The 26345-nt window shown below is 52.4% G+C and overlaps 1 protein-coding gene across 7 annotated transcripts in view; it reads left to right on the top strand.

Annotated features, from left to right (window-relative positions):
- Positions 1 to 26345, top strand: part of CTIF (cap binding complex dependent translation initiation factor) — a 326137-nt gene that overhangs the window by 87673 nt on the left and 212119 nt on the right. For all 7 annotated transcript variants that reach the window (XM_060405512.1, XM_027960717.2, XM_015103729.3 and 4 more), the window contains one exon: positions 5585 to 5656. In XM_060405512.1, coding sequence (XP_060261495.1) covers positions 5585 to 5656 — 72 coding nt within the window. The remainder of the gene's footprint in view (positions 1 to 5584; positions 5657 to 26345) is intronic.

Genomic DNA, 26345 nt, shown 5'->3' on the forward strand with positions numbered 1-26345 from the left:
ATTCCTGGGTTGGGAAGATCTCCTGGAGAAGGGAAAGGCTATCCACTCCAGTATTCTGGCCTGGAGAAGTCCATGGAGAATTGCTGTATAGTCCATGGGGTCTCAAAGACTCAGATAAGGCGGAGCACCTTTCACTTGATACACGTCCATGTCTGGAAGGGCAAGTCCAAGGATTTCAAACACCACTGGAGAGGGGGCTCCTGCAGCCTCCCTGACTTGGGCTTTTCTCTTTTCACTCCTCCCTCAACCCTCAGTGGCGTCCTCTGTCCTCCGGCAAGTCTGCTCTCCAGATATTGTCCATCCTGGCCAGCAAATGACTGATAACAGATTTTAATTCTTTTAGCATGAAGTATTTAGAATCACTGATAAGAGCAGATAGAAGAAGCATCTGTTTTGAGTACAGAATAAACCATCTGTGCGCTTTTGTTTGTTAAACCTTAACCCTGTGCCGTCTTTCTTTCGTCTTTTTAAATTAAGAACTAGGTGATAGCAGTTATGGTGAAGACCCCAAACCACTCTTGTGAATTCCATGGTTGGTTCCCCTGTACACAGATGTCCCACCTTTCCTGCCTCTTTGTGTTCCACAACCTTTTCAGGAGGGGCTACCTTACCCTCCAGGGAACTTGCTCCCAGCTCTAAACCCTTCACCCCAAAGGAGAAATACGCTGGGCTGACCCAGGCATGGGGGCAGGGCCGAGGAGAGTGTTCCCCAAGAGGGCTCTTCTCTTGTTCTGGAATCAGCTCATGCAGATGAGGACGGTTCCCGGAAGGCCTGTGTTTTCTCTAGGCAGTAGCTCATTAAAGGCAAAGGGGACGGAGAGGGTGGTGGCTTCAGCCTAAGCAGGAAGAAGATAGCTGGGCAGCAGGATCCCAGCAGATGGTGGGGAGCCCTGAGCAGGGAAGGGAGAGCTCCCAGGGGCTTCAGGCAGCAGCAGAGCGCAGATGTGGCTGGGGAGTTGGAGGTGGGGTGCCACACAGGCCCAGTGGGTGCAGCTTCCGGGGCTAAGTGCAGGGTAAAGAATCTGCCTGCCATGCAGGATACCCAGGTTCAACCCCTGAGTCGGGAAGATCCCCTGGAGGAGGAAGTGGCAACCCACTCCAGTATTCTTGCCTGGAGAATCCCATGGGCAGAGGAGCCTGGAGGGCGACAGTCCAGGGGGTCACAAAGAGTCAGACACAAGCTGAGCAACTAACACTTTAACTTGGGGGCATCAGGAACGTTGTACCTTCCTCCAACAGCTTTCCCCAGGGCCACAGCTGGGTCTCTGGGGTGGGTTTCTGTGGACTTTCCTTTCTTGCTAGCTTTCCTACACACATCAGCCCTCTGCTCACTGCTTGTCCGTACGATGCTCTCAGAGCCACTCCCATTTCCATTGCTGCCTGCTCTCCCAGTGGAGACCCGAACGACTCAGGACGCGAGCCTCCTGACGAGCAGACTCCCCACACCCATACTCCTGGCCAGTTCAGCCTTCTAACAGCACTGATGATGCTCCCCCTCCCCGCACCACCCCCCGCCGCTCGCCCGACGCGCTGGCCCCTGCCACCCCGTCACAAGCCTGCCACCCCCTGTGCACCCGGGAGGAGGCTCTGACTGCCTAGCAGGAGGGTCCTGCTTGCTACCCCCTGCCCCTGAGCTGGCTGGTATTCCTCTGCTGGGTCCACATTCGGGCTCACTCTCCTCCAGGGATCCGGGCTTGACTGCCTTCCTTCCCCAGAGAATCCTTCGAGAGCACACTGTCCTTCTTCTCAGCCTTGCATCCCCCCTCCCCGTCTTACTGTTCCTGGGCATCTCACCTCTCCTGTGAAGGGAGCGCTGGGTGCAGGTCCCACAGCAGAGGCACTCGGGAAGGTTGGCCGCTGTAAAGTTGAAGGTGACCTCTGACCAAGCAGAGACGTCTCATCCAGGGGGCCGAGGCGGCACGTGGCTGTGCAGAAGACTCGGCCTCCCCTCTGTGCCTGCCTGTCTGGACAGCCAGTGTCGCTGCCTGCCTCTGCCCTGCCAGGGATCACGCTGATCCCAGGAGGAAGTGTCCCCACCCTCGGGTCACTGTTCTACGGGGTGTCACCTTGGCAAGTGTGCAGCTGGGGTTGAAGTGTTTGGGATGCCCCAGGGGAGGAAGCCTGTCTCTGCAAGGCTGTCCTGGGAGGGGACGAGGCGTGAGGCATGTAGTTCTCCCCTGACTGTTAGCCACGCTGCATCTTGAGCACCCTCCCTGCTCTCAGCCAGGCTCCAGCCAGGAAAGGAGACACCCCGCAAGTATGGGGAGCAGTAAAGCAGAGGGATTGTTTTTATGGTAGTCCAGGTAGTTTACAAATGTATATATCTAAACACATATATACATACGTGGATTACTTTTTTTTTTTTTTTGCCATGCCATGCGGCATGCGGGATCTTAGTTCTCCAACCATGGGTTGAACCCGTGTCCCCTGCAGTGGAAGCATGGAATCTTAATCTTAAGCCCTGGACTGTCAGGGAAGTCCCTGGATTACTTTTTGTTTTCAAGTTCCTTTTGGCTTATAGCAGATGCACTAAAATAGTACAGGTGTTCCGATGCGCCTGCTCCCTAATATGAACATCTTATGTAACCATAGTGCAATGATCAAAACTGAGAAATTAGCATTGGTAAAATGAGATTTTACTCGAAAATCACCAGTGTATCTACTAATATCCTTTTCCTGTTCCGAGATCCAAGTTTGCATTGAATTGTCTTGTTTTCTTATTCTCCTCCAACCTGTGGCACTCCTGTGGTCTTTTCTTATCCCTACAACCCTGACACTTTTGAAGGTCATTTATTTTTTGGAAATTTCATCAGTTTGGGTTGCCTGATTGACACTGTGCATTTTTGGCAAGAACCCCTTAAGAGTGACATGGCCCTTCCCAGGGCATTATGCTGGGAAGTCCATGGTGGTTCTATGTTTTATTACAGATGATGTTCTCCTTGATCACTTGGTTTAAGGTGGTATCTGATGGACTTCTCATGTTTTTTCTTTTTTTTTCCCCTATAATTTAATAAATATCTTTGCAGAGATGCTTTGAAACTCAAGTATCCAGACAGGGAATCCAACCCAGGGAGTTGATTATCCAGATGATAAAAGAGCTGAGAAACTAGACAACCACAGGAAGCCACCGCTTCCTTTAGGCCTGAGGCAGAAAGGGTGGAGATGGTATTGCCAGAGCCCAGGGTTAGGGGTCTTACACAGAAAGCCTATCTGGTGAGGCTGGAACCTTGCAGAGACCCAGTCGCTGCTGGTAACACTGCCTGAGGCACAGAGAGAAGGGGGAGAGACTTCAGGGCTTCCCTGTCTTCTTGTCTGCCTTGAGCCAACCCACCTGGAAGCCCCTGAGTCTGCAGGGTTCAGCCCCTCTGCAGTACAGAGCAGGGATGAGCAGGAAGCAACTTGGAGGGCACACTCTTTGGGGACTAGTGCCTGGCCTTTACCTGTTCCTTCACACTGAGCTGGACTGTCCAATATGACAGCCACTAGCTATGTATGGCTCTTGAGCACTTGAAAAATTGACAAGCTCTGGATTTCCTGGTGGTCCAGTGGTTAAGACTCTGCCCTTCCAGTGCAGTGGGCACAGATTTGATCCCTTGTCTGGAACTAAGATCTCACATGCCTCATGGCACAGCCAATGAATAGCTAAATAAATAATAAAAAAAATAAATTGACAAGCTCTAAGCAGATTTCAAAATCTTAGTATGGAGAGAAGTATGTAAAATATCTTATTGATCATTTTTATATTAAGTAATTATTGAAATAAATGGATTGTTAAATTTAATTTTACCTTTTTCTTTTCCTTCTTTAAATCTGGCTAATCATTTAAAATTACATCTGTGGTTCCTATTTATTGGCCAACATGGCTGTAGAAGACACTTGTACCAGCCTGTATCATCAGCATTGTAGTAAAATGTCTTTCTTATACAAAAGTCACATCCTTGACCCACAGTCTGGAGGGTGTGTCTTGCCAAGGTTTTACACATCCAGGTTGGTGATGGCCTTGAGCCATCCACACTCACTCACAGTTCTGACCAAGTGTGTCAAACAGAGATTGGGCTCCTCTGGTTTTTGTGACTCATACAGGTTGTAGTTTGAGGTCAGTGTTCAACATAAGCTGGAGAGCCTACCTCACATTTAACACAATAGTACAAGCACCTCCACATACCTGGATAGCTCATTGCAGTGGAAGAGCTGTACTGGTGCTTCTACTCAGGATCTATGCATAGGTTTGTTTTTTTAGATTTGTTTATTTACGGCTGCTCTGGGTCCCCATTGCTGCATGCAGGCCTTCTCCAGTTGCGCCAAGTGGAGCGTTGGCTTTAGGCGCAAGGGCTAAGTCGTCTCTTCGCATGTAGGGTCTTCCCAGACCAGGGATTGAAACCATGTCCCCTGCACTGGCCAGCGGATTCTTTCCCACTGGACCACCAGGCCTATGTATAGATTTTTTATGGCTTACAAAGGCCCTTCATTCCCACCTTTGCAGAGTCACCCAGTCTTGCTGTCCCCATATTATCGAAGACAAAGTAGAGCCAGGGAGATAAGGTTGATTTCAGCGGCTCTTAAACTTCCCTTGGAAGGCTCGTCCAAGTAGAGAAGACAGGTCCTGCCCTCAGAGAGTGATTGAGCTGGTGGAGGGTGGGACCAAACACCCCGTGTGGCAGGCTCTGGGGACGGTCACACTGCTGGTGGCCAGACCACCATGGGGGCCCGAGAGGCCCCTGAGCTCTCATGAGGTCAGTGGTGGGACTGGGCTTGAGCTGGGCTTCTGATGGCCAGTCTGGGGCTCTTCCCCAATGCCATACCCTCCTGTCAGTGCACAGGTCCACCGTATTTGGGGGCTGGGTGTATGGGATGATCCCCACACACATGCCTCACCTTTAGCTCCAACCTTGACACTGTAAGGGCTTCCCTGGTAGCTCAGTTGGTTAAAGAATCCACTGGCAATGCAGGAGACTCCGGTTCAATTCACGTGTTGGGAAAATCCGCTGGAGAAGGGATAGGCTACCCACTCTAGTATTCTTGGGCTTCCCTTGTGGCTCAGCTGGTAAAGAATCTGCCTGCAATGTGGGAGACCTGGGTTCGATCCCTGAGTTGGGAAGATCCCCTAGAGAAAGGAAAGGTCACCCACTCCAGTATTCTTGCCTGGAGAATTCCATGGACTGTGTAGTTCAGCAAAGAGTCGGGCACAACTGAGCCGTTTTCACTTTCTTGACACTGTAGGGGCTGGTATGGCTGAAACAGGGTTAGGTGGTCAAACATGGTGCCGTTTTCTTAAAACTCCTGTTTACCCTGGGTGGCGTCTGATTGGCTTTGGAATGTAGCTGGATCTTCATCACATTGGTGGGCTTAGGCAAAGGAAAATGAGTCTGCTTCCTCACACATATGCCAAAGGGTCACCTCCATGGAATCTGGAGATGCCAGCTAGGACCTGCTCGTAGAGAAGGATTTGTTGTTGGACATGGCCGAGCAGGATTTCATACCGGCTATACTTCAGTACGGCGGAACCCTGCCTGGGGGGGGCAGGGCAGAGTGAGGACGAGCCTGTGTGTCCTACCATCACTGACCGCTCCTTTCTCCCCTGCAGTGGACAGCAGACTGCAGTGAGCAGCTGGACAGCAGCTGTTCCTTCTCCCGAGGACGAACGCCACCGCAGCAGGTAGGGAACCAGCTCTGTGCTCTGGCAGGGGCTTACCGTGATCGTGTCTGTCTGGGGTCCTGGGCTGCTCACTTTGGTGCTCCTTAGAGGTAGAGATGTGGGGAGAGTAGGAAATGGCACACGGGGAGTGTGGTCTGCCATCTGGAAAGTTCTCCCTGAGTATCTAGCCCACAGTGAAGCCTCCGCTCCCCAGAACACATAGATTCATAAAGTTTATTTTCAGTAGCAGCATAATAACAAACATCTGCAAACAACTCATGACCATTGAGAGGGGAATGGATAAATGATGCATGAAAAGTCGTTAGAGTGTAATGTAACGCAGGAGTGCAGTGAGTGATGGATGCTACAGCTTCAGTGGAATATTGTTCAGCAGTGAAAGGAGTGAAGTGGAGGCTCACACATCAGCACTGGTGATGGAGACTATGAATAATGGGTCTCCTAGAGTTTTGGTGCTCGTGGGGCACTTCGGAGATGACTTTTGCTCCAGGTTTGCAGAGGACCTGGAGGGGCAGCCTGTGGGGATGAGGGAAGCCAACCAGTGTCCTGGGACCAGGCTGGAGCCCCCTACTTCGCCCCCTGCTGCTTCCCTGTGAGATCCCAAGAGAACCCCCGAGTGGTTCTATGACTGGGAGGGAAGGAGGCAGCTGCTCCTTGAGAACTGTCCCTGGTGACCCCCTGGGTCCCGCATACCCGCTGGTTGTCGAGCTGTCCTTGTTGAGAACTTATTCTACTTGTGGGAGATGGTGGAGTCGGAGGCTGAAAACGCAGTGAATCTATTTCCAGCCTGCAGCCCAGCCTTACGCTGTGCCTGTCCAGAGAGATAAGGGAGGCGCACGGACTTCAGTAGTAGCTCGCTCCCAGTTCCAGAGCAGCTGCGGTGACACATTGCCCGGGCCCACTTGCCTGTGTCTGATGTCAGTCCATGCTGCTGATGAAACCAGCTCTCCTCTGTTCTCTCCTGAGGGAAGGTGGTCTGTCCTGAGAGGGGTGTTGGGCTTTGCTGTGCCATGGTGCGGGGGGACAGCTCTTCTGCACAGCTCTCACGTGCGGGTCCAGCTGATTGTTAGGTAGCATGCCGTGTGCAGCCTGGCACGTGCGTGTCCAGCTGATTCTTAGGTAGCATGCCGTGTGCAGCCTGGCACGTGCGTGTCCAGCTGATTGTTAGGTAGCACGCCGTGTGCAGCCTGGGTGAGGTGCTATGCTGCAAACTCGGTGGCAGCTCTCTTTTGTCCTCAGCTTCCTCATGTAGAAACCAGAAGGCTCGATGGCCTCTGAGGGTCCTTCTAGCTTCTCCACGCCATCTGCAGACAAAGAAGCTAGGTCTACAAGGTGTCCTGACCTGACCAAGCTGGGACTTGACCCCAGGCCTCTCGCCTCTCCTGTCCCCTCACTGGCCCTTCTTCTTGTCTTCCTGTAGTAGGTATCCTCCTGAGGAAGCCTTTTGTCCCCCTCACTAGACTACTGATGCTTGGTCAGGGACCCTGTTTACATTCCTGAGCCCCTCCAGCTCTTGACCTAAGACTTGGCATGTCAGGGGCACCAATCACTAGTATCTGGGGTTTCCTACATGAAGATCCCCTTAACTCATCAGTGGCAAAGGTAGTCTTGGATTTGAGGACTCAAGAATCAGAGAGAGGGCTTCAGGGGAGGGTTGAAAGTCTTGGATGGGGACAGAAGAGGCTGGTAAATGAGAGGCCAAAAAAACAGCTCTCTGTTAGTAGGTATCTGTTTGTGGAATCTTCTGGAATCTTCCTTTTGGTCCTTTCTCCTTTATCTTCTTTTGTCCCTACTCTCCCTCTCTGGCCCCATTTTCCCATCAGTCTGAACGTGTTTCTAGTGGGGAGAGAATGGTTATCCTCCCACGTGCTTCTGTTTCTAGGGGGGAGAGAACGGTTATCCTCCCACGTGCTTCTCATCTGCCTCCCTCGTGCTGAGCTGTCCTTTCGCAGCTGGTGTCGCCTGCCGAAGGAGAGAGGGTGGGGATTTGGCCTGTTGTTGTTGTGTTGCTAAGCTGTGTCTGACTCTTTGCAACCCCATGGACTGCAGTACGCCAGGCTTCCCTGTCCTCCACTGTCTCCCAGAGTTTGCTCAGACTCCTGTCCATTGAGTCGGTGATGCCATCCAACCTTCTCATCCTCCTTCACCAGGGCCAGGACTTGTGGGAAGGGGGTACCCTGGCACAGTGAGGACCAGCTGCCCCTCAGTCCCACCTTGGGAAGCAGCTGAACAGTTGGCTCGGGGTAAGCAGAGGATGAATGAAATGCAAGATGAAGCGCAACTGAAGTTAAAGAAGAAATTGTAAAGGCCCTTTCTTGTCAGGATGAACTGAGCACAGGTCCGTTGTAGCGGGGAGCGCCAAGAGAGGAGGCAGGCTCTCAGAACATAAGCCCGCTTTACTCCCCGATGTCCCGAGGCAGGCGGGCTTCGTAGCCTGGCCCTCCTGGATGGCCCGTGGCGCTGCACACTGCGCTGCAGTGCCTGGAGAGGCAGCGGTTGGACTGAAATGAGGTCTCCTGAAGTCAGGAGAACCTTGGTTTGGTGATGAAAGGCCTGATTGTAGACATTAGTGACACAGTTAATGAGGGTACCCTTGTGGCTCAGCTGGTAAAGAATCCACCTGCAATGCGGGAGACCTGGGTTCGATCCCTGGGTTGGGAAGATCCCCTGGAGAAGGGAAAGGATACCCACTCCATTATTCTGGCCTGGAGAATTCCATGGACTGTACAGGCCATGGGGTCGCAAAGAGTCAGACAGGACTGAGCGACTTTCACTTTGCTGGTAAGGGTACAGACAGTAGAGTGGTGTTGGCAGGATGGAAGTCCTTCTTGCCTCCAGCCCAGGAGCGTGTTCAGAGCTGGCGTGGCGGCTCGGCAGTGTCAGGTCGGCCTCCGTCCTCCTCATGGTTCTGCCCTCTCTCTCGTGTTGCCTGCGTCCAGTGGCCCATGCTGGCTCATGTCCGTCTTCCTGCCAGGCCTGCACCCACTCTGGGCCTCGTCTCCAGGAGCCTCTGGTGTCCCCTCATGAAGCAGCCATCTTTTTAACATTTTTTTTGGCTGCGAGGTATGCGGGATCTCAGTTCCCCAAACAGGAATAGAACCCACACCCCAGCTGTGAAGGTGGGAAGTCTTAACCACTGGACCTCCGGGGACGTCCGTGAAGCAGCCATCTTCTGACGCCCTCTGGTGGAGGGATCGAAGCTGGTCAGCATCCTTTAAGGAACTGTATCACAAGGAAAGCCCCACTGCTGGCCGGAGGCAGGGCCCCTGCCCGCCCTGCCTGCCCTGCCCTGGGGTGGCCTCCCGATGGAGCTGCCCACTGAAGAGTGCCTTTGCAGGGTGTGGTTCTGATGGGATGGTGCTGCCCAGACGTTCCTCAAGAGCCCCTTCAGCCTCGTCCAGCAGACGCAGGAGTCCTGGACCAGCGCGTCGGGATGCCTTCTAGCCCTGTGAGCACCCACTGGCCTCCTCACTGCACCCTCTCGCCCAGGCAGACACCCCCCGCCTCATACTAATCCATACTGTGGTTGGGATGTTCCATGGAAATATCTGCCTGCCCCTCAGCCTGCTGGCCAGCCCTGAGCTGGACGCCAGGGCTGCCTCTACATCCCTGACCTGCCCTGGCCCAGGGCCTGGAGCACAGTGGGTGCTCAGTAACGATTCCTGCGATGGCTCAGAGCTGGTCTATGCAGTCATTCCCTTGCCAGCCCTGTCTGTCCCTCCAGCCGCAGCAACTGTGCTGAGCTTTCGGAGGTGGGAAGATGGTTGGCTCTACTGTCCCCCTGGGAAGAATTTCAGGGGAAAACTGAGGCTCAGTTAAGGTAGCTGGGGTGGGCTGGCTGCCCTGGCACTTTCCTTGACTGCCACACCTTGGCCACCTGTGCCCAGAATTATAGGGCCGGCAGGAGGGTGCTGAAACTTTGCACTCTGCCCAGGAAGCTGTGTGGTGATGGGTCTCAGACCACAAGCCAAAACGGGCTGAGGGCAGGCCCCATTTAGGGATTAGTTTAGCACTGGGATTATTTTTTGCTGTTTTAATTAATGTAAAAAATTGAAAACAAACAAACCAACCCTTGCCTTCTCTACATCCTTTCAGAGGCACGTGGTAGAAGTAAGCCAGGGTAGGCAGAGACCCATGAGATGGGAGCAAGGGGTCTCGGAGAGTCCGGAAGGAAAAATGGGCTCTGTGTAGCCCTGAAGAGGCCCAACAACTGCCTGCCATTGGGGATGGGCTGTGTTGGGGACTGTTTGGCATCCCAGCAGCATCTTTCCCAGAGAGCTCATCCATCACCTGGTCAGTTACTCAGGAGGTTGGAATACAGTTTCCACCTTCTTATTGTAATAGGGGAAGTGCCTGGAGAGGACTTAGAGGAAAGCACCTAGATTAAGAGTGTGTAGCCCAGTGCGTTTAGACGACATTTCTGATTGAGACTTAGCATTCGGGAAAGGAAGCTGAAGGTGTATGAAAGGCTGTTGTGAAATCAAGTACAAATAGCTCTTCTCCATCAGCACAGAAGTGCCAAGGAAGGGAAATTGATATGCACGACATCAGCAGGACCTCTGATTAGACCTTGCGAAGGACTTTCTGACCGAAGGACTGGCTGGCCCACAGCGTTGGCTGTTGAGCAAGGGACAGGATCTTTGCTGGGAACCTGATGAGCACACATCTTACCAGACAGGTTTGTGCGAAGCCCTGGGAAAGGCGGGGGTGTGTCAGAAATGTGTCCTGAGTCCTGGCTGAGAGCCCGTTACCCCTCACTCCCTGGAAAGAAGGAAAAAGGCCACTCGCCTGTTCCAGCATGGTGCCCAACCACAGATTGGAGCGTCGGGGTGAAAAGAGCCCTGTCCTGGGGGTCAGGAGAGCCAGGCGTTGACCTGGGTGTGGCACACGCTCCAGTGCCCCTTCCACACGTGAGACGCTGGGCTGCACGGCCCTCTCCCAGCCTCTCTGGAAGCCTCTTTCACTGTTTACACCCGGCTCACATCAGCAGCATATGGATTTTCCTGATTTCTCTACTCTTTCCTCCACCTCCCCTGGTAGCCCTGCCAACCTGCAGATTAGGTGCATCCTAGGCATCCGCAGTGACTGTGACCCGGGAGGTGACAGTGGTAGGCACAGGTGAATATCAAGTGTACCGCTTACCGCTGGCCCACGGGAAAGGGTAGAAGGGGCTTTCTGCCAGTCATCTTGCTGCCCTCCAGGAATTACAGTTTCTTGTCCAGAATCAGTCTAAAAACTCGTTAGTACAAATGGTATCTGAGTCAAAGTGCCTAGATTTTTAATCAGCTTCTATGGATAATTAAGAAATACCATGTGTAGGTTCATGGCACTGCTCTCTGCTCACTCAGCATGTCTTGATTACCTGCTGTGAGCTTGGCTCACACATGAGCTGGAGCCTTCCGGCTCACTGCCTGTTGTGGAGTAGAAGCTAAAGGCACAGACAATACGTCCCCCGCTCCTACCAAAGAGATGCCCTGATCACAGACACTGTAGTCATTCCGAGGAATGGTAATGGTCCTGTTGGTCTCTGAGGGTAGGGAGATGCCTGCAGGGCGTGAGACTTGATCTGAGCCTTCAGGAATGGGTAGGATGTCGGACGAGATGAAAGGGAAGAGAGAAGAATCGGAAGAGGGAAGAAGCAGCATTAGCAACACTGGCCGTAGCACTGGGATGCTAGGGGGGCAGGAGAGAGCAAGCTGGAGTAGCTGGTTAGCACCAGGTGTTACCAGAGCGGTGGGGGATGAGGATGGTGAATGCAGAGGTGTCTTCGTGCCCCACTGAGATGCTGACCTGGTGTCAACCCACCCAGTGTATACCTTGTATATCATATTTTCTCTGGTGTCCATCAGGTAAAGTCTGTCCTCTTTATCAGTCAGGAGAGCCCAGGAACCGCTGCAGTAACAAGCAGTCCTGAATCTCAGTAACTTTAAACCTCCCGTTCAGGACCAGCTTGGTGGAGCAGTTGCCATTTTCGCAGGTCTTCATGGCACAGGGGAAAAAAAGAGTCTTGCATTGGCAATTCAGCACTCCAACCGAGGTATAACATGCATCACTTCCACTCTTAACCCGTTGCCCAGAACTAGTCATATGGCGCCTCCCAACCATGAACACACTAAATAGTATAATGCTACTACGTGCCAGAAATGGGGAAACCAGAACTGTTTGGTGACTGGCTAGAAGGACTCTCACATGCCCCACTTCTAGAGGAAACTCACCAGGGGCTGTGGCTGACCTCCTCTTCCCCGATCTCCACCACATCGGATCCGGAGCTAGGCAGGTGTCCAGTGAACCCTCAGGGCGTGGGCTCTCAAGATGAGAAAAAGCTCAGAGGTCACCTTATCCGACCCCTGCAGTGCAGGGACCACTCCCCCACCTCCACTCCTACCTGGTGTGTCGATCCGACCCCTGCAGTGCAGGGACCCCCCCCCCCCCCCACCCCCTGCACCTCCACCCCCCACCTGGTGTGTCCATTGAGCTGCTGGAGGTTTCCAGACATGGGGAGCTCACTGCTTCAAAAGGCGTCTCAGAGCATGTGAGGCAGCTCCACTGGTAACAGTGTCTCTGATTCAGCGGAAACCACCTCCTCATAACTCCAGCTGATGGTTTCAGTTTGACTCCCTTCGTCCGTGGCTATTCAGCCTCCGTCCCCGTAGCCCATCATGGCAAGGCTGCTTTTGGAGCAAAAGATCCTCGTTCCTGTCGTGGTTCGTGCATTGCTTTTCATCCACTGATCCAATTAGCACCTCATGGTTGGGTGCCGGGCATCTTGCTGGGGACCGGGATGGCAGATGCGGTGGGTGTGTCTCTGTTCTCAGGGAGGGTCTAGTTGGGGGCAGGGGCGGGGACAGGCACTTACATCACAGGGCTAAGAAGTGGGGGGCAGGACACGACGGCTCCCAGGTTCCGCCTTGGGTTGCTTTGCTGGGAACGTCATCAGTATGGGCTGCATTCTCACACAGCGTGATCTGTGAGCCTCCACTGCTCTCACCATGGGAGCCTCTCTCTTCCAGAAGATGCCATCTGTCCCCAACCTCGCAGTGACGTCTGGCTCCAGTTCATCTGGAGAAACCAGGGTATAACACTGACCCAACAATATTGATGACTGACTCATAGGGAGAACAGTCAGCAAACATTCACCAAGCGCCCACTGTAAACAGGATGAGCCGTGTGGCCTGGTCTCTGCCCTCAGAGTACTTAGTGTCTGGATAGAGAAAGAAGGCCTTCTTGAGTGGAAAGCAGCAATCCAAAGCCCAAGCATTTGTAAATATGGAGAGGAAGGGGGCTGTTGTCTGCAGGGCGGCTGGCATCCGTAGGGGGATGGGCCATGCTGCCATGGTAACCGCATCTGACGGGAGCTAGGAGATGCGAGTCCCTGTCCCTGTACCTCTGACTTGCTGTTTCATCACTGGTGAGATACATCATCTCACTATGGCCTCAGTTTCCCCTCTGAAAAAATGAGGAGATCACTAGACTTAACATCAAAATGTTTTGTGAAAAATATAGACCTAAATTTCCACTTCTGGGAAGATAGAATAGATGTTCTTTTCTACATTCCTTCTGCTAAGTACAACTAAAAGCCTGGCCATTCTATGTAAAACAGACCAAAAATTCTGAAAGATCGAGAGGAGGCAGACTGCTTTGGACCTTGGGGCCCCGAGAGATGCCGCAGGAGTGACCTCCCTGGGCTTCCTTCTTGCCTCCTGTCTCCCAGACTTGAAGCTGAAGAAGCGAGTAATCAAGAAATGCCAGTGGATGTGGATTTTTCTTTTTTAAGTCCTGACAAAAGACTACTTTCTCCAAGTTTAGGTCTAGGAAAAGGTGACTAAACAAGAAAGAAAAGTTAATAGCCCAGGAAAAACCATGGTCCCACCCTCACTCCCACCAGCAGAGGCCCAGTGAGAGCCTGGATTTCCCCTTCCTCGGGGCTGTAATGAGACCCCCGAACCCGCTCACCAGGGTGGTGTCCTTGAAGGTCAAGTAGGAAGCTGCAACTTTCATCCCTGCTGGCTGGTAAGAAGCCCCTCGCCTCCTCCCCATGGCCCTACGGAGGGGGGCTTGGACGCCCACCATCACTCAGTGGGATAGAGATGCCTCTCCCGTCCCTGTTAAGATGTGTCAGAGGAGGTTCTGATAAGGAGTTGGGACTTCCACTGTTGCCCGGTGGTCCTGAGGCCACCATAGCAGGGTCAGTAGGGGCCATGTCGAGCCCTGGGACTCCCACCTCCACTGAGCCATAACAGGTGCCCCCTGGACTTCTGCCTCCACTGGTGGTCGCAAGGCTGTACCCCTCTTTTCCCTGCCAGAGTGGTACCACAGAAAGCCAGCTAAAACAGAAGATTTAAATGAGATTCAGAGCCTCATTACATAACACAGAAGTGTCCTGATTACAATAAAAATCATGTGTCGTGCCAAGAATTGCAAAGATTTCAAAGTGAAAGAATGAAGATGATCAGTAAATATCAACACTGAGATGGGAAATTGGACTTCATCAAAATGAAAAACTCTCGCTCTGGGTAAAAACCCTTTTTAGAGCATGGAAGAGACAGATTACAAAGGGGGAGAAGATTTTTGCAAAACGTGTATCTGACAACGGACAAACATCTAGAATATATGAAGAACGCTCAAAACTCAGCACTGAAAACGGTGCAATTAGAAAATGGTCAAAATATACGAAGAGACTTTTTTTTTCACCAAAGAGGATATATGACAAACTTAGACAGCATATTAAAAAGCAGAGACATCACTTTGCTGACAAAGGTCCATCTAGTCAAGGCTATGGTTTTTCCAATAGTCATGTATAGTCATATGTATGGTTGTGAGAGTTGGACCATAAAGAAAGCTGAGCACCAAAGAATTGATGCTTTTGAACTGTGGTGTTGGAGAAGACTCTTGAGAGTCCCTTGGGCTGCAAGGAGATCCAACCCGTCCATCCTAAAGGAAATCAGTCCTGAGTATTCATTGGAAGGACTGATGCTGAAGCTGAAGCTCCAATACTTTGACCACCTGATACTTTGACCAACTGACTCCTTGGAAAAGACCCTGATGCTGGGAAAGATTGAAGGCAGGAGGAGAAGGGGACGACAGGGGATGAGATGGTTGGATGGCATCACCGACTCGATGGACATGAGTTTGAGCCAGCTCTGGGAGTTGCTGAAGGACAGGGAAGCCTGGCGTGCTGCAGCTCATGAGATCGCAAAGAGTCAGACATGACTGAACTGAACTGAAAAGATGTCAAATGAGCACACAGGAAGATGTTCACTGTAGCTCTTTCTACACCTATCAGAATGGCTAAAATTTAAAAAAAGTGACAACGCTGAATGTTGGTGAAGATACAGAGAAGTTGAATGACGCACACATAGCTGGCGGCGGGGGGGATGTTATGTGGTACAGCCATTCTAAAAAACAGTTTGGCAGTTTCTCATAAAACTAAACCTACAAGTACCATATGATTCAGCAATTGCACTCCTGAGTGTTTATCCCAGAGAAATGAAAACTTATGCTCACACAAAAACCTGTACTCAGATGTCTATAACAGCTTTATTCATCAGAGCCCCAAACTGGAACCAATCCAGATGTCCTTCAACAGGTGAATATTTAAATACGTTATGGCACTCAGCAATCAAAAGGAATCAGCTGTTGACACACGCAGCCACATGGATGAATCTCCAGGGAATTGTGTAGCATGAAAACAGGCCAAGCCCCCAAAGTTACATATTTCACTAATATCCCAGTCTTAAAATGCCAAGTGGAAAAGGAAATGACAGCCCACTCCAGTTTGCTTGCCTGGAGAATCCAAGGGACAGAGGATCCTGGCGGGCTGACAGTCCATGAGGTTGCAAAGAGCTGGACACGACTTAGCGATTAAACAACAACAAAACAATGCAATTTTAGAAACAGGGAGCGGGTTGGCAGTTCCCCATGATGGTGGGAGGGCACAGGATGAAGCGAGTGTGGGTACAGAAGCACAGCAGGAAGGACCCTCGTGCCAGTGGAAATGTTCAGCCTCCTGACAGTACCGCTGTCAGAACCCTGGATGTGTACCCTGCTGAGCTGCACTCTGCTACAAGCTTCCCCACTGGGGAAACTGGATAAAGGATACATGCATGTGTGTTGTGCTAGTCACTCAGCTGTGTCTGACTTTTTTTGCCCCCATGGACTGTAGCCTGCTAGGCTCCTCTGTCCATGGGATTCTCCAGGCAAGAATACTGGAGAGGGTTGCCATGCCGTCCTCCAGGGGATCTTCCCGACCCAGGGCTCCTGCGTTGCATGCAAATTCTCCACCATCTGAGCCACTGGGGCCACGAAATCTCTATTAAAATTTCTTACAACTAGATGTGAATATGCTGCTGCTGCTGCTGCTAAGTCGCTTCAGTCGTTTCCGACTCTATGCGACCCCATAGACGGCAGCCCACCAGGCTCCTCCATCCATGGGATTCTCCAGGCAAGAGTACTGGAGTAGGGTGCCGTTGCCTTCTCCGAGATGTGAATCTACAATTCTCTTAAAAAATTTAAAGTACAGAACCTTTTGTTTCATCGCAATATTTCAAGGAAATCTCATGTAGAAAACTGAGAGGGCAGAACTGTTTGGTGAAGCAAGGGAGGGCACCCACCTGCTCTCTCCCCAGCTCCATCCACGTCATCACTCGGGGAGCATCTCTGCAGACCTCCCAGGTCAGCCCTGGGCCCTCAAGCCCTCTCCTCCCTGCCCTTCTGTGGTCCTGAGTCTGGTGCTGGCAGGAAAGGGAGGTATCTCTGGGGGCTGGGGAATTCCAAGAAGGCCTCCTAGTGAGGAACCTTGGAGGATGGGATCGTTTCTCTGCACACAGGTATGGGGCAAGCTGAGTGGGACCCTATTCCTTCAGCAGATGCTGGACAGGCAGCCAGCCAGAAGTGGCCTCTGCTGTAGCCCAGTCTAGGATAGGTACTAATAATATTACCATTTGAAATTTTTTATTTAGTTATTTATTGGCCATGCCTATAGGATCTTAGTTCCCTGACCAGGGATCAAACCTGGGCCCCTTGTGGCAGAAGCATGGAGTCTTAACATTCGAAATGCCAGGGAAGTGCCAGTGTTGCCTTTGAATCCTGGTGGTGGTGGTCGTGGTTTAGTCACCAAGTTGTGTCTGACTCTTGCGACCCCGTGGACTGTAGCCTCCCAGACTTCTCTGTACATGGGATTCTCCAGGCAAGAATATTGGAGTGGGTTGCCGTTTCCTTCTCCAGGGGGTCTTCCTGACCCAGGAATTGAATCCGGGTCTCCTGCATTGCAGGCAGATTCTTTACTAGACTGTGCTATGAAGGAAGCCTGGTTAATTAGCCAAGAGACTGGAGAAATGTACTTGGCCACAGACTTTAGTAATGGTCTCCCTCTCCTCCCTAGCCTTTGGGTCCTAATTCAAAGACAGGGTAGAGAGAGAAGGGACAGATTGGACAAACAGGCAGGAGAGTTCCAGAATGAAAGGATTGGCCTTGTCTGCTCCTGAACTCATCTCTGGTGCCACTCAGGAGGCTTTTTCTTCTGGTCTCTGCTCTCTTGTTCTCCTGCCTCTGGCCTTTCTATTGTCTCACTCACTCAGTCAGTCATTAAGTTGTGTCCGATTCTTTGCAACCGAATGGACTGTAGCCCGCCAGGCTCCTCTGTCCATGGGATTCTCCAGGCAAGAATACTGGAGTGAGTTGCCATTTCCTCCTCAAGAGTATCTTCCCAAGCCAGAGATTGAACCTGCATCTTCTGCGTTGGCAGGCAGATTCTTTACCACAGAGCCACCCAGGAGGGATTGAAACATTGGAGGTCCATCACTGTCTTTCACTCCAGCATGTGGGGGTGCTGTCCTTGGTGCTGAACATGAACCACCCCACCCCCACCCCACCCAACATACACGCATGCATGCACACACACCTGCACATGCAGGTGTCAGGACAGGGCTGTTTCTCCTTGGGCCCTGCCCTCCCCCACCACCTCCATCGGCACTTGACTCCTACTAATTCTCTGCTCAAGCAAACCCAAGTCACCCCCAAAATCTGAGGGACCAAGAGGAGCCAGCCTGCCGGAAATCCCTGTTTTAGCCTAGGAGATGCCACTGGGGTCCTTTGGTCTTCAAGTATTCTGTGTAATGTAAAACACTCTCCCAATGTCTCATGTTTCACTTCCTGCCCGCACCCTGACTTGGGAATCACTAATTTAGTCCAATGTTCATGGTACGGAAGAGGCAGCTCAGGTCCAAGGAGCTGGAGCAACCCTCCTGGGGCCCCAAGAAGCAGCTTGCAGACCTTGGGTCCTGCTTTCCCATCCATCCATGCAGGAAGTTTTCCCTGGAGTCCGGAGTCATTGGCATGCATTGTGTCATTTGATGCTTAAGTATGTGTTGTTTTTTTGGTTGTATTTTCCTTTTCTGTGACTCCCCATCTAGGTGGTAAGACCTGCAAGGCAGAGATGAGTGCCTCGGGCCTCCTGCAGCCACCTGGTGGCTAGCACTGTGTTAATCCACTATGTGGGTGATAGATTGGGGCTGGGGACAGGGGACTTGGGAGAGCATCCTTGGAGAGGAAGGAGAGAAGTCTTGTCCACTGTTTAAAGGGACAGCCCACCCTGTCAGCTCCCCTGGGAGCCCCAAGCCTGTGGGGTTGCTTGCTCTTGGCTCCTGTGATGGATGGAATCTGTTGGAAAACATTTTGCACCAAGAGAGGGAAATGGACTGGGATTATGAGCCTTCTGAGGAGGGCATCTCTCGGGTACCCAGGTGGGGCCCTGTAGAGCTGATGACCAGCAGCTGGCCCCTGGGGCTGCAGGCCTCAGTCCTGGGCTGGCCAGCTCTGGTGCAGCCGACACAGCAGCAGACATCAGACTGACGTGCTCAGACATCCTCTAGTTGGAACTTCACTTGTGACCCCGCAGATAAAGGCGGGAGTCCTCCTGCTGCCCCCTGCCCTGTTCATCCAGGTTCTGCCTTATTTCCAAACACTTGCAGCCTAGGATTGTCAACACACACACATTCACACACCTGTGCACATGCATGTCGTGTGCAGAAGCAAAAATGACTCTGCAGTTGTATATTAATAAAAAACAGCAGCATAGAAGAGGGTCATTTTTTCCCATTGCACCTGACTGGGCATGTTTTTCTACTGCACAGTGACTCACTCCCATCTTGTTCCGTTCACTCCTGCATGGAGCCCTCTGTCCCTACCCATCCCAGCTCTCACCCCCACATTCCCTCTTTCTCTCACTGCAAGCGATTTATTCCCTGCCCCAGTGCTGCCTTCCCAAGAGACAGGCTTGGAGAACCCAGGTGTTTGTAGGGATGTGGACGTGTGCTTGCATTATGGGAAACTCTGCGGTGGGGTCAGAAGTTATCTGACTCATGTAATGGCAGGGCGCAGTGGCTGAGAGCGTAAACACTGGCCTCACACTCTGTGCATCCCCATCTGGGAAATGAGCTGTGATGTGAGAAGGTTCTCTGAGCCTCGGTTTCCTCATCAGTGAAATGGGCATAATGATGGCAACGGTTGCTTCCTAGGGCTGCCACAGATGTCAAGGGCTCAGGTGGTGCCTGGTGTACCAGGAGTGCACCAGGGTTTGCGCTCATTCTCCGGAGCCTGTCATCCCCTGAGCTGGGGCAGCTGTGCATCCAGTGTGGCCCTTTGAGAGGCGGCTTCAGTCCCCCTGACGGTGAGCAGCAGTTTCCATTTCTTTTCCCACATGGTGTAAAGTGCTCATTAGCCCTTTGTGATGTGCTCTGTGAGCAGCACGGTTCACCCTGGCAAGGGGCCCCCTAATTGCCAGTTAAAGGGGCTGTTGTGAAGGCTCCAGCAGCATTTAAGTGCTAAAAAACGATCCACTGGAAAGCGTGATTGTTTCTGAGAAGGCTCCTCAGAACCTCGGCATTGCAACAACTCGGGGGCTGGACCGAGTGACCTCAGGGCCGGGGATGGGGTGGGACTCGCAGGGAAGCCTTGGTCACCAGGGCCAGCTGTGGAACTGCAACTTGGAGAATGTTCTTGAAGAAGCCAGTGAGGCTTTGTGGAGAGCTTTCAGTGCCTAACCATGGAGTCCTTGCAAAGAAAATAATAATGAATGATGCTGTGTCCCAAGACTCAGGAGAGGGTGGGGGTGAGTAGGCAGGAGGACACAACAGAAAAGTGAAGCCAGGGATCCTGCCATGGAGGGGATGGCAGACTAGTTGGGGAAGAGAGTTTTACTGAGCGCTTAAGATGGCTATTTCCTAGTGGGGTTTCCTCTGGGGGCACCACAGTCCTGCAGGACTCTCTGTGGAGTAGGAAGGAAGAGTGGGGTGGATTTCTGGCCAGAGACATTTGATGAAAGCTGTGTAGTGTGCTGGGCTTCCCTGGTAGCTCAGCTGGTAAAGAATCTGCCTGCAGTGCAGGAGACCCCGGTTCAATCCCTGGGTCGGGAAGATCCCCTGGAGAAGGGAAAGGCTACCCACTCCAGTCAGTGTTCACGGGCTTCCCTGGTGGCTCAGATGGTAAAGAATCCACCTGCAGTGTGGGAGCCCTGGGTTCTATCCCTGGGTAGGGATAATCCCCTGGAGGAGGGCATGGCAACCTACTCCAGTATTCTTGCCTGGAGAATCCCCATGGACAGAGGAGCCTGGCGGGCTGCAGTCCATGGGGTCACAAAGAGTCGGACACGACTGAGCGACTAAGCATGGCATAGCGTGCTGCCACCTACTTGAAGAATCAGCATCTAAGACCAATAAAGGCACTGAGAAATTCTGCAATAAAATAATTAATTCTCAGTCATGTGACTCTGTGCATCCCAAATATTTGACTAAGGAGCCTTTTAAAACTTTTTGACCCCCAGGAAACTTTTTAATATCCACTGTTTCCAACAGCATATTCCATGGACCCCTCCGGCTGCCCTATTTTTAAACGACCAGCCATCCTTTCCCTCAGTGATTCTGATGCACACTGACGTCTCTGAGCCAGCGGCTTAGTGTTTCTAGAACACGCTGGGAGCACACAGTGGATCAGGAAGGAAATCGGCCACTGGGGTGTGCGCTGCACAGGGTTGGAGCAGGCTCGTGGGGCACCAGCTGATGAGAAAATGGCAGAACCACAGGAGGGAAGGCTCTTGAGCTGGATCCCAAGAGAGAGAAAGACCGAGGGTGGGCGGGAAGGAGACTTGTTTTCTCTGAGTGCAGGAAGAGCATAGCGGCCCAGCCTGCAATAAAGCCAGGGCCTTCCAGAGCTTGGGGCGGCCTCCGAGCCCTTTCACAGACAGGGTCTGAGCCGCACAGCCACACGGAACCTTGCCCGTGTGCCAGGAGGGCCCGGAGGCCCCTGTAGCAGCAAGGGGAACAGCCACGCCCCCCCAACCTTCTTCCCTGCCCTGTCTGTGTCTTGGGGGTTTCATGGTTTGAGGACTGGAGCCCAAGGTCAGGAAGATCCACTGGAGAGGGAAATGGCAACCCACTCCAGTATTCTTACCTGGAGAATCCCCATGGACAGAGGAGCCTGGCGTGCTACAGTCTATGGGGTTGCAGAGAGTCGGACGCGACTGAGCAACTAAGCAGCAAGCAGCCCAGGACTCAGGAAAGGGGAGCATCCAGGCGCTTGATGGTTTCAAGGGCTTAGCTTGGATCTGACTCCACACGGCAGGTGGCCCCAGGGTGGCCTGGGCGCTGTCGACCCGGAGCTGATGGGCACTGGGGTGGGCGTGGGAAACCACTAGGGTCCTGGCTGTCAGTTCCGTGGCCGCGGTCACCCCACCAGTGAGTCCTGGCCCCTCTGGGCACCAGCTGGATCACCACCTCAGCTTCATCAAGGGACCAAGAGGGGGGTCTCTGCTGGTTGAGGCTCTTCCCTTCCTGCACTGAGACCTGAAGGACACAGACTTTGCTTCCAAGAGCCAGGCCCTTTCTCCAGCCCCGGGTGGTAAAAGGTCTCATGCAGTGATTATATGCCTGTCATGTCCCATCGCCCAGAACTCTCAGACGCCCAGCTTCTTGTTACGTGCTGCAGTCATCGTGCCAAAGGGAGCAGCGACAAGTAGGTCATCCCCGTCACCGGGATTTGCGCTGTGGGCTTCTCCAGACATGGCCCTCTGCCCTGTTATGATGCTGGCCTTAGTGGGGGTCACCCTGCTATTGCATTCAGCAAGAGAGGCCACAGCCTTGCCCGCTGCCCTCGGCACATCCTGTTTAGCGGCCCCAAGAGTCCTGGTTCCTGCCCAGTGCTGTTGCCTCCTCCGGGGATGCTGTGCACACTTTGTTTCCCAGGGACCGTGGGACGCCAGGGCTCCAGGCCCCTGGTCTAAAAGGGGCTTGTCCTGCCATTTCTGTTCCTCAGCTCAGAGAATCAGTCATGCTGTGGGGGAGGGAATGGAGGTGAGAGGTAGACCCGAGTGAGGAGTGGAAGTGGAGAGGTGAGATGGAGGCTTCCGCTGGGTGCGGGATGCTGCTTGCTGAACCGGAGGTTGAGCTGATGGGAGGGTGATGGGGGGACGGTTGAGTAGCAGGGTGTTTGCTGGAGACTGCAGTGGTCTCAGAGTTTTCGGCATTTAAAATAGGGCTCAGGTTGTCTCCGTCAGCTTAGGAATAAGTTCTCTGGGTTGCTGTGAGGGTGGGTGGGAATTATGAGGACTCCATGGTGGCCCAGTTGGTAGTTAATCCTCCTGCAGTGTGGGAGACCTGGGTTCTGTCCCTGTGTCAGGAAGATCCCCTGGAGAAGGGAACGCCTCCCCACTCCAATACTCCAGCCTGGAGAATTCCATGGACAGAGGAGCCTGGTGGGCTGCAGTCCATGAGGTCACAAACAGACACGACTGAGCAACTTTCACTCACTCACTCACATACATGAGGAAATGTGTGGAGAGAGTCTATAAACTATGAAGTACTGAAAAAAAGAGAGGCTTCTTGCCTCCGAATGGAGCCGGTGCTGCAGCGCGTGGTTGAAGGGGCGGGGCCTTGCTTTACAGGGAATCACCTGCTTAGGGGCTCAGGGCGCAGCTCCTGCAGCTGCCCCCCGTCACTCTTCCCCACCAGCAGCCAGCGGGGCCTTGTCCTGGACCCCCAGAATCCAGAGGCTGGTAGGTCTTCTGCCAGGGACGCTGCTTCAGAAGAGGCTGGGGTCTGAGCTTGTGATGCCCAGGCACCTTGCTCAGTTGGTGCTCCCTGCACGGGGCAGGTGGTGGAGAGCCTCCCCTCTCTGCTAGGAGGGGTGCTGGTCTCATAGCCACCACCTCCAGCCTCCAGCCCAGGAGGGAGCTTTATGTGCATTTGGACTGTGGTGCTGGAGAAGACTCTTGAGAGTCCCCTGGACTGCAAGGAGATCCAACCAGTCCATCCTAAAGGAGATCAGTCCTGAATATTTATTGGAAGGACTGATGCTGAAGCTGAAGCTCCAACACTTTGAATACCTGATATGAAGAACTGACTCATTGGAAAAGACCCTGATGGTGGTGAAAGATTGAAGGCGGGAGGAGAAGGGGACCACAGAGGATGAGATGGCTGGATGGCATCACCAACTCGATGGACATGAGTTTGAGTAAGCTCCAGGAGTTGGTGATAGACAGGGAAGCCTGGTGTGCTGCAGTCCGTGGGATTGCCAAGAGTCGGGTACGACTGAGCAACTGAACTGAACTGACTGGAGTGTTCATGAGTTACCTTCAAGATGAATCACACTCCTCCCTGTGAGATACTTGCAGTCCCGGGTGTAGCTGCAGCTTCCCGTCCCTTTTACATGGTTGTTCTCTCTCTCCATTCTATGTTCCTCCTTCTTTCAGGGCCTCAGATCTCAGGGCGGTTACTCCATCCTGACATCCTAATCTGTGAATCAGTCTTTCAGGCACAGAGACAGCAGGGCCTCTGCCTCTCAGGGTGGAGTCTCTTCCACCAGTTGGCAGGCATCGGAGGTGGACCTACTCTGTGCCCAGCTTGGCCACTGTCGGGGAACAAGAACAGAAGGCAGGTGCAGTCCAGGAGCTTAAAATGTAGTTGGGGTCATGGATGAACCGTGAGGACGTGACGTTAAGTGAAGTAAGCCAATCACAGAAACAGACAAATACTGAGATGTTACACTTGTGTAAGGTACTTAGAGTCATCAAAATCACAGACAGAAAATAGAGTGGCTGCCAGGGTCTGGGGGAGGGGAAAATGGGGAGTTATTGTTCAATGGGGATAGACTTCCAGTTTTTCAAGATGAGAGGAGTTATGGGCATGGGTGGTGCTGATGGTTGCACGATGTTATAAATGTATTTAGTACCACTGAACTGTACAGTTAAAGTGGTTAAGGTGGTAGATTTTACATTATGTGCATTGGGCCACAATAAAAATGTTTTGAAAAAAATCTTACTTGGGGAGATCTAACATTCTCTGGGTGTAAGAGAGTGATGACAAAACAGTGGTCCGCTCCAAGTAAGCTGAATTTGTAAGGCCGTCCTGGAGGAAGGCGTGAGCTTCACTCTGGGTATCGTCTTTGGAAGCAGGGTTGGGTTTGTTTGATTTTTTTTTTTTTTTTGACCTTTGCTTTCGAAGTCATTTGGAAATGCTGCACTTACTGATAATTATCTTTGAGGCCTGAGAAGGGTGTCGTGAACAAGCCCGTTGACGTCTCAGGAGGATGGAGGCTGTCCTCATGTGGGGGTTGATTAATATTAATAGAAGGTGAGTCGCTCCAGCCGCCTGCAATGTCAAAGCTGCATCTGAAGCGAGCAGGACACCAGGAGTTGGGGTGAGTAGGGTGATAAGGCAGTTCACAGAAGGACAGGAGGGACTGATCCTGGAGCACAAGCGGCCACCTAACTAGAGGATGTGAATCAGGCCACAGTTGATTAGTGATGTCTGCCACTGGTGGGAGAGGGGGTGATCTCAGCACAGGTGCCAGTGAGGAGCCACCCACAGCAGTTGGCCCTACATGCTCAAGTATCCTTTTATTCAAGCATGAGGACTCTGAAGTCCAAAATGGTGACGTAACTTCCCTGAGGTCACATGGGTCATTATGGCAAGAGGAGAACGCGTGTTTGAGGAAGACGATGAAAGTCTCTTGAAGGGTATGAGTAATGGTGTTGGCAGGGTGGGGCGGGGACACAGTTCAACCCACAGCAATCACTGAGGAGCATTTGGGAGGCCCCTAGTAGGCCCTGACCAGGACCAAGAGTGGGTGATGTTGGGGACCTCTGACTCGCCTGCTTGGGGGCCCCTCGACACACTGCTGGGCTCCCTGTGCAAACCCAGGAGGCCTTCAGGTCACCCAGCACGCCTCACCGTGTCCTGCCAGGGCCCCTTTCCACCCCCTGGCCCCCTTTTCCAGGATGACTGTGCCCCTCCTTTTCCCTCTGCTCACCTGACCCCCCGAATCCTTACTCAGGGGAGCCCCTCTCTGTTCCGCAGGAAAGTTGCCCATGCCTTGGCCCCACTGTGGCGGCTTGAGTCAGTGATTATTGATCATGTGTGTGTCATCCCCTGCCATTCTTCGCTGGCAAGGCCTGGGAAACACTTTTGTGTTTTCAGCACCTGCCCAGGCCTATTCCCGTGGAAAGATCTTAAAGGAAGATTTCCTGGTGTATGAGCTTGCGGATCTGAGAAGTGACAAGTCCCGGAATAGATCATCATAAAAATAAGGCTGGGGATTCTACCAGGAATCCAACCGGAATGTCATAGCACCCAGAGAAGAAAGAGCATCCAGCTCAGTGATTTTCACAAACTGGACACACTCAGGAAAGCAGCGCCTAGATTCAGAACAGACGTTACCAACCCCCTAGGACGCCCTGAGGCCCTTTTCCAGTTACTGTCCAAACTGCATCTCCATACATTAGTTTGCCTGTTCTTGAACTTTATATAAATTGAGTCAGAGAGCGGGTGCTCTTGTGTCTAGACTCCTTTCTTCCCCTCTGCACTTGGGGGCTTTATTTCTGTTGCTGCGTATTGTTTTAGCTTGTTCATTCCCACTGTGTGCCATATTCCAGTATGTGAACACACCACAGCTAATTTGTCTGTTTCACCTGTTGCTAGGCATTCCAGTGGCCTCCAGCTGGTAGCTATTATGAATGAGGCAGTGCTGTATTCTATGCTGTAAATGGCTTCTGAACACCTGTGCACATTTCGGCTGTGTTTGTACCTGGGAGTGGAGTCCTGGGTTATAAGGCATGCACACGGTCAGCTTCAGTAGAGGTGGAAGTACTGTTTTTAAAGAGTGTGGTGATGGAAAAAAGCCTGTGGGGGTCATGATGTTACCAAGCCAAACTTGGGTCTGCTTGCCTACGTACACGAAAACCAATGTACCGATTCTGGGTTGTGGTGAAGCCAAGTGAAGTGAAAGTCGCTCAGTTGTGTCCAACTCTTTGCTACCCCATAGACTACATAGCTATGCAGCCCGTGGAATTCTCCAGGCTGGAATACTGGAGTGGGTAGCCTTTCTCTTCTCCAGGGGATCAAACCCAGGTCTCCTGCATTGCAGGTGGATTCTTTACCAGCTGAGTCACAAGGGAAGCCCACTCCAATACTGGAGTAGGTAGCCTATCCCTTCCCCAGGGGTTCTTCCCAACCCAGGAATCGAACTAGGGTCTCCTACATTGCAGGTGGATTCTTTACTAACTGAGGTATCAGGGAAACAAAGTGATGAAGCAGAGTGTAGCGTTTATTACGGTTGCCAAGTAAGGTGTCCAGGAGAACTAGTGCTTAAAAGTCCCAACGTCCCCATAGGCCTTCAGGAAAGGATTTTAAAGACAGGGTGAGGG

Source organism: Ovis aries, chromosome 23, assembly GCF_016772045.2.
Source record: "Ovis aries strain OAR_USU_Benz2616 breed Rambouillet chromosome 23, ARS-UI_Ramb_v3.0, whole genome shotgun sequence".
Taxonomy (NCBI): Eukaryota; Metazoa; Chordata; class Mammalia; order Artiodactyla; family Bovidae; genus Ovis; species Ovis aries.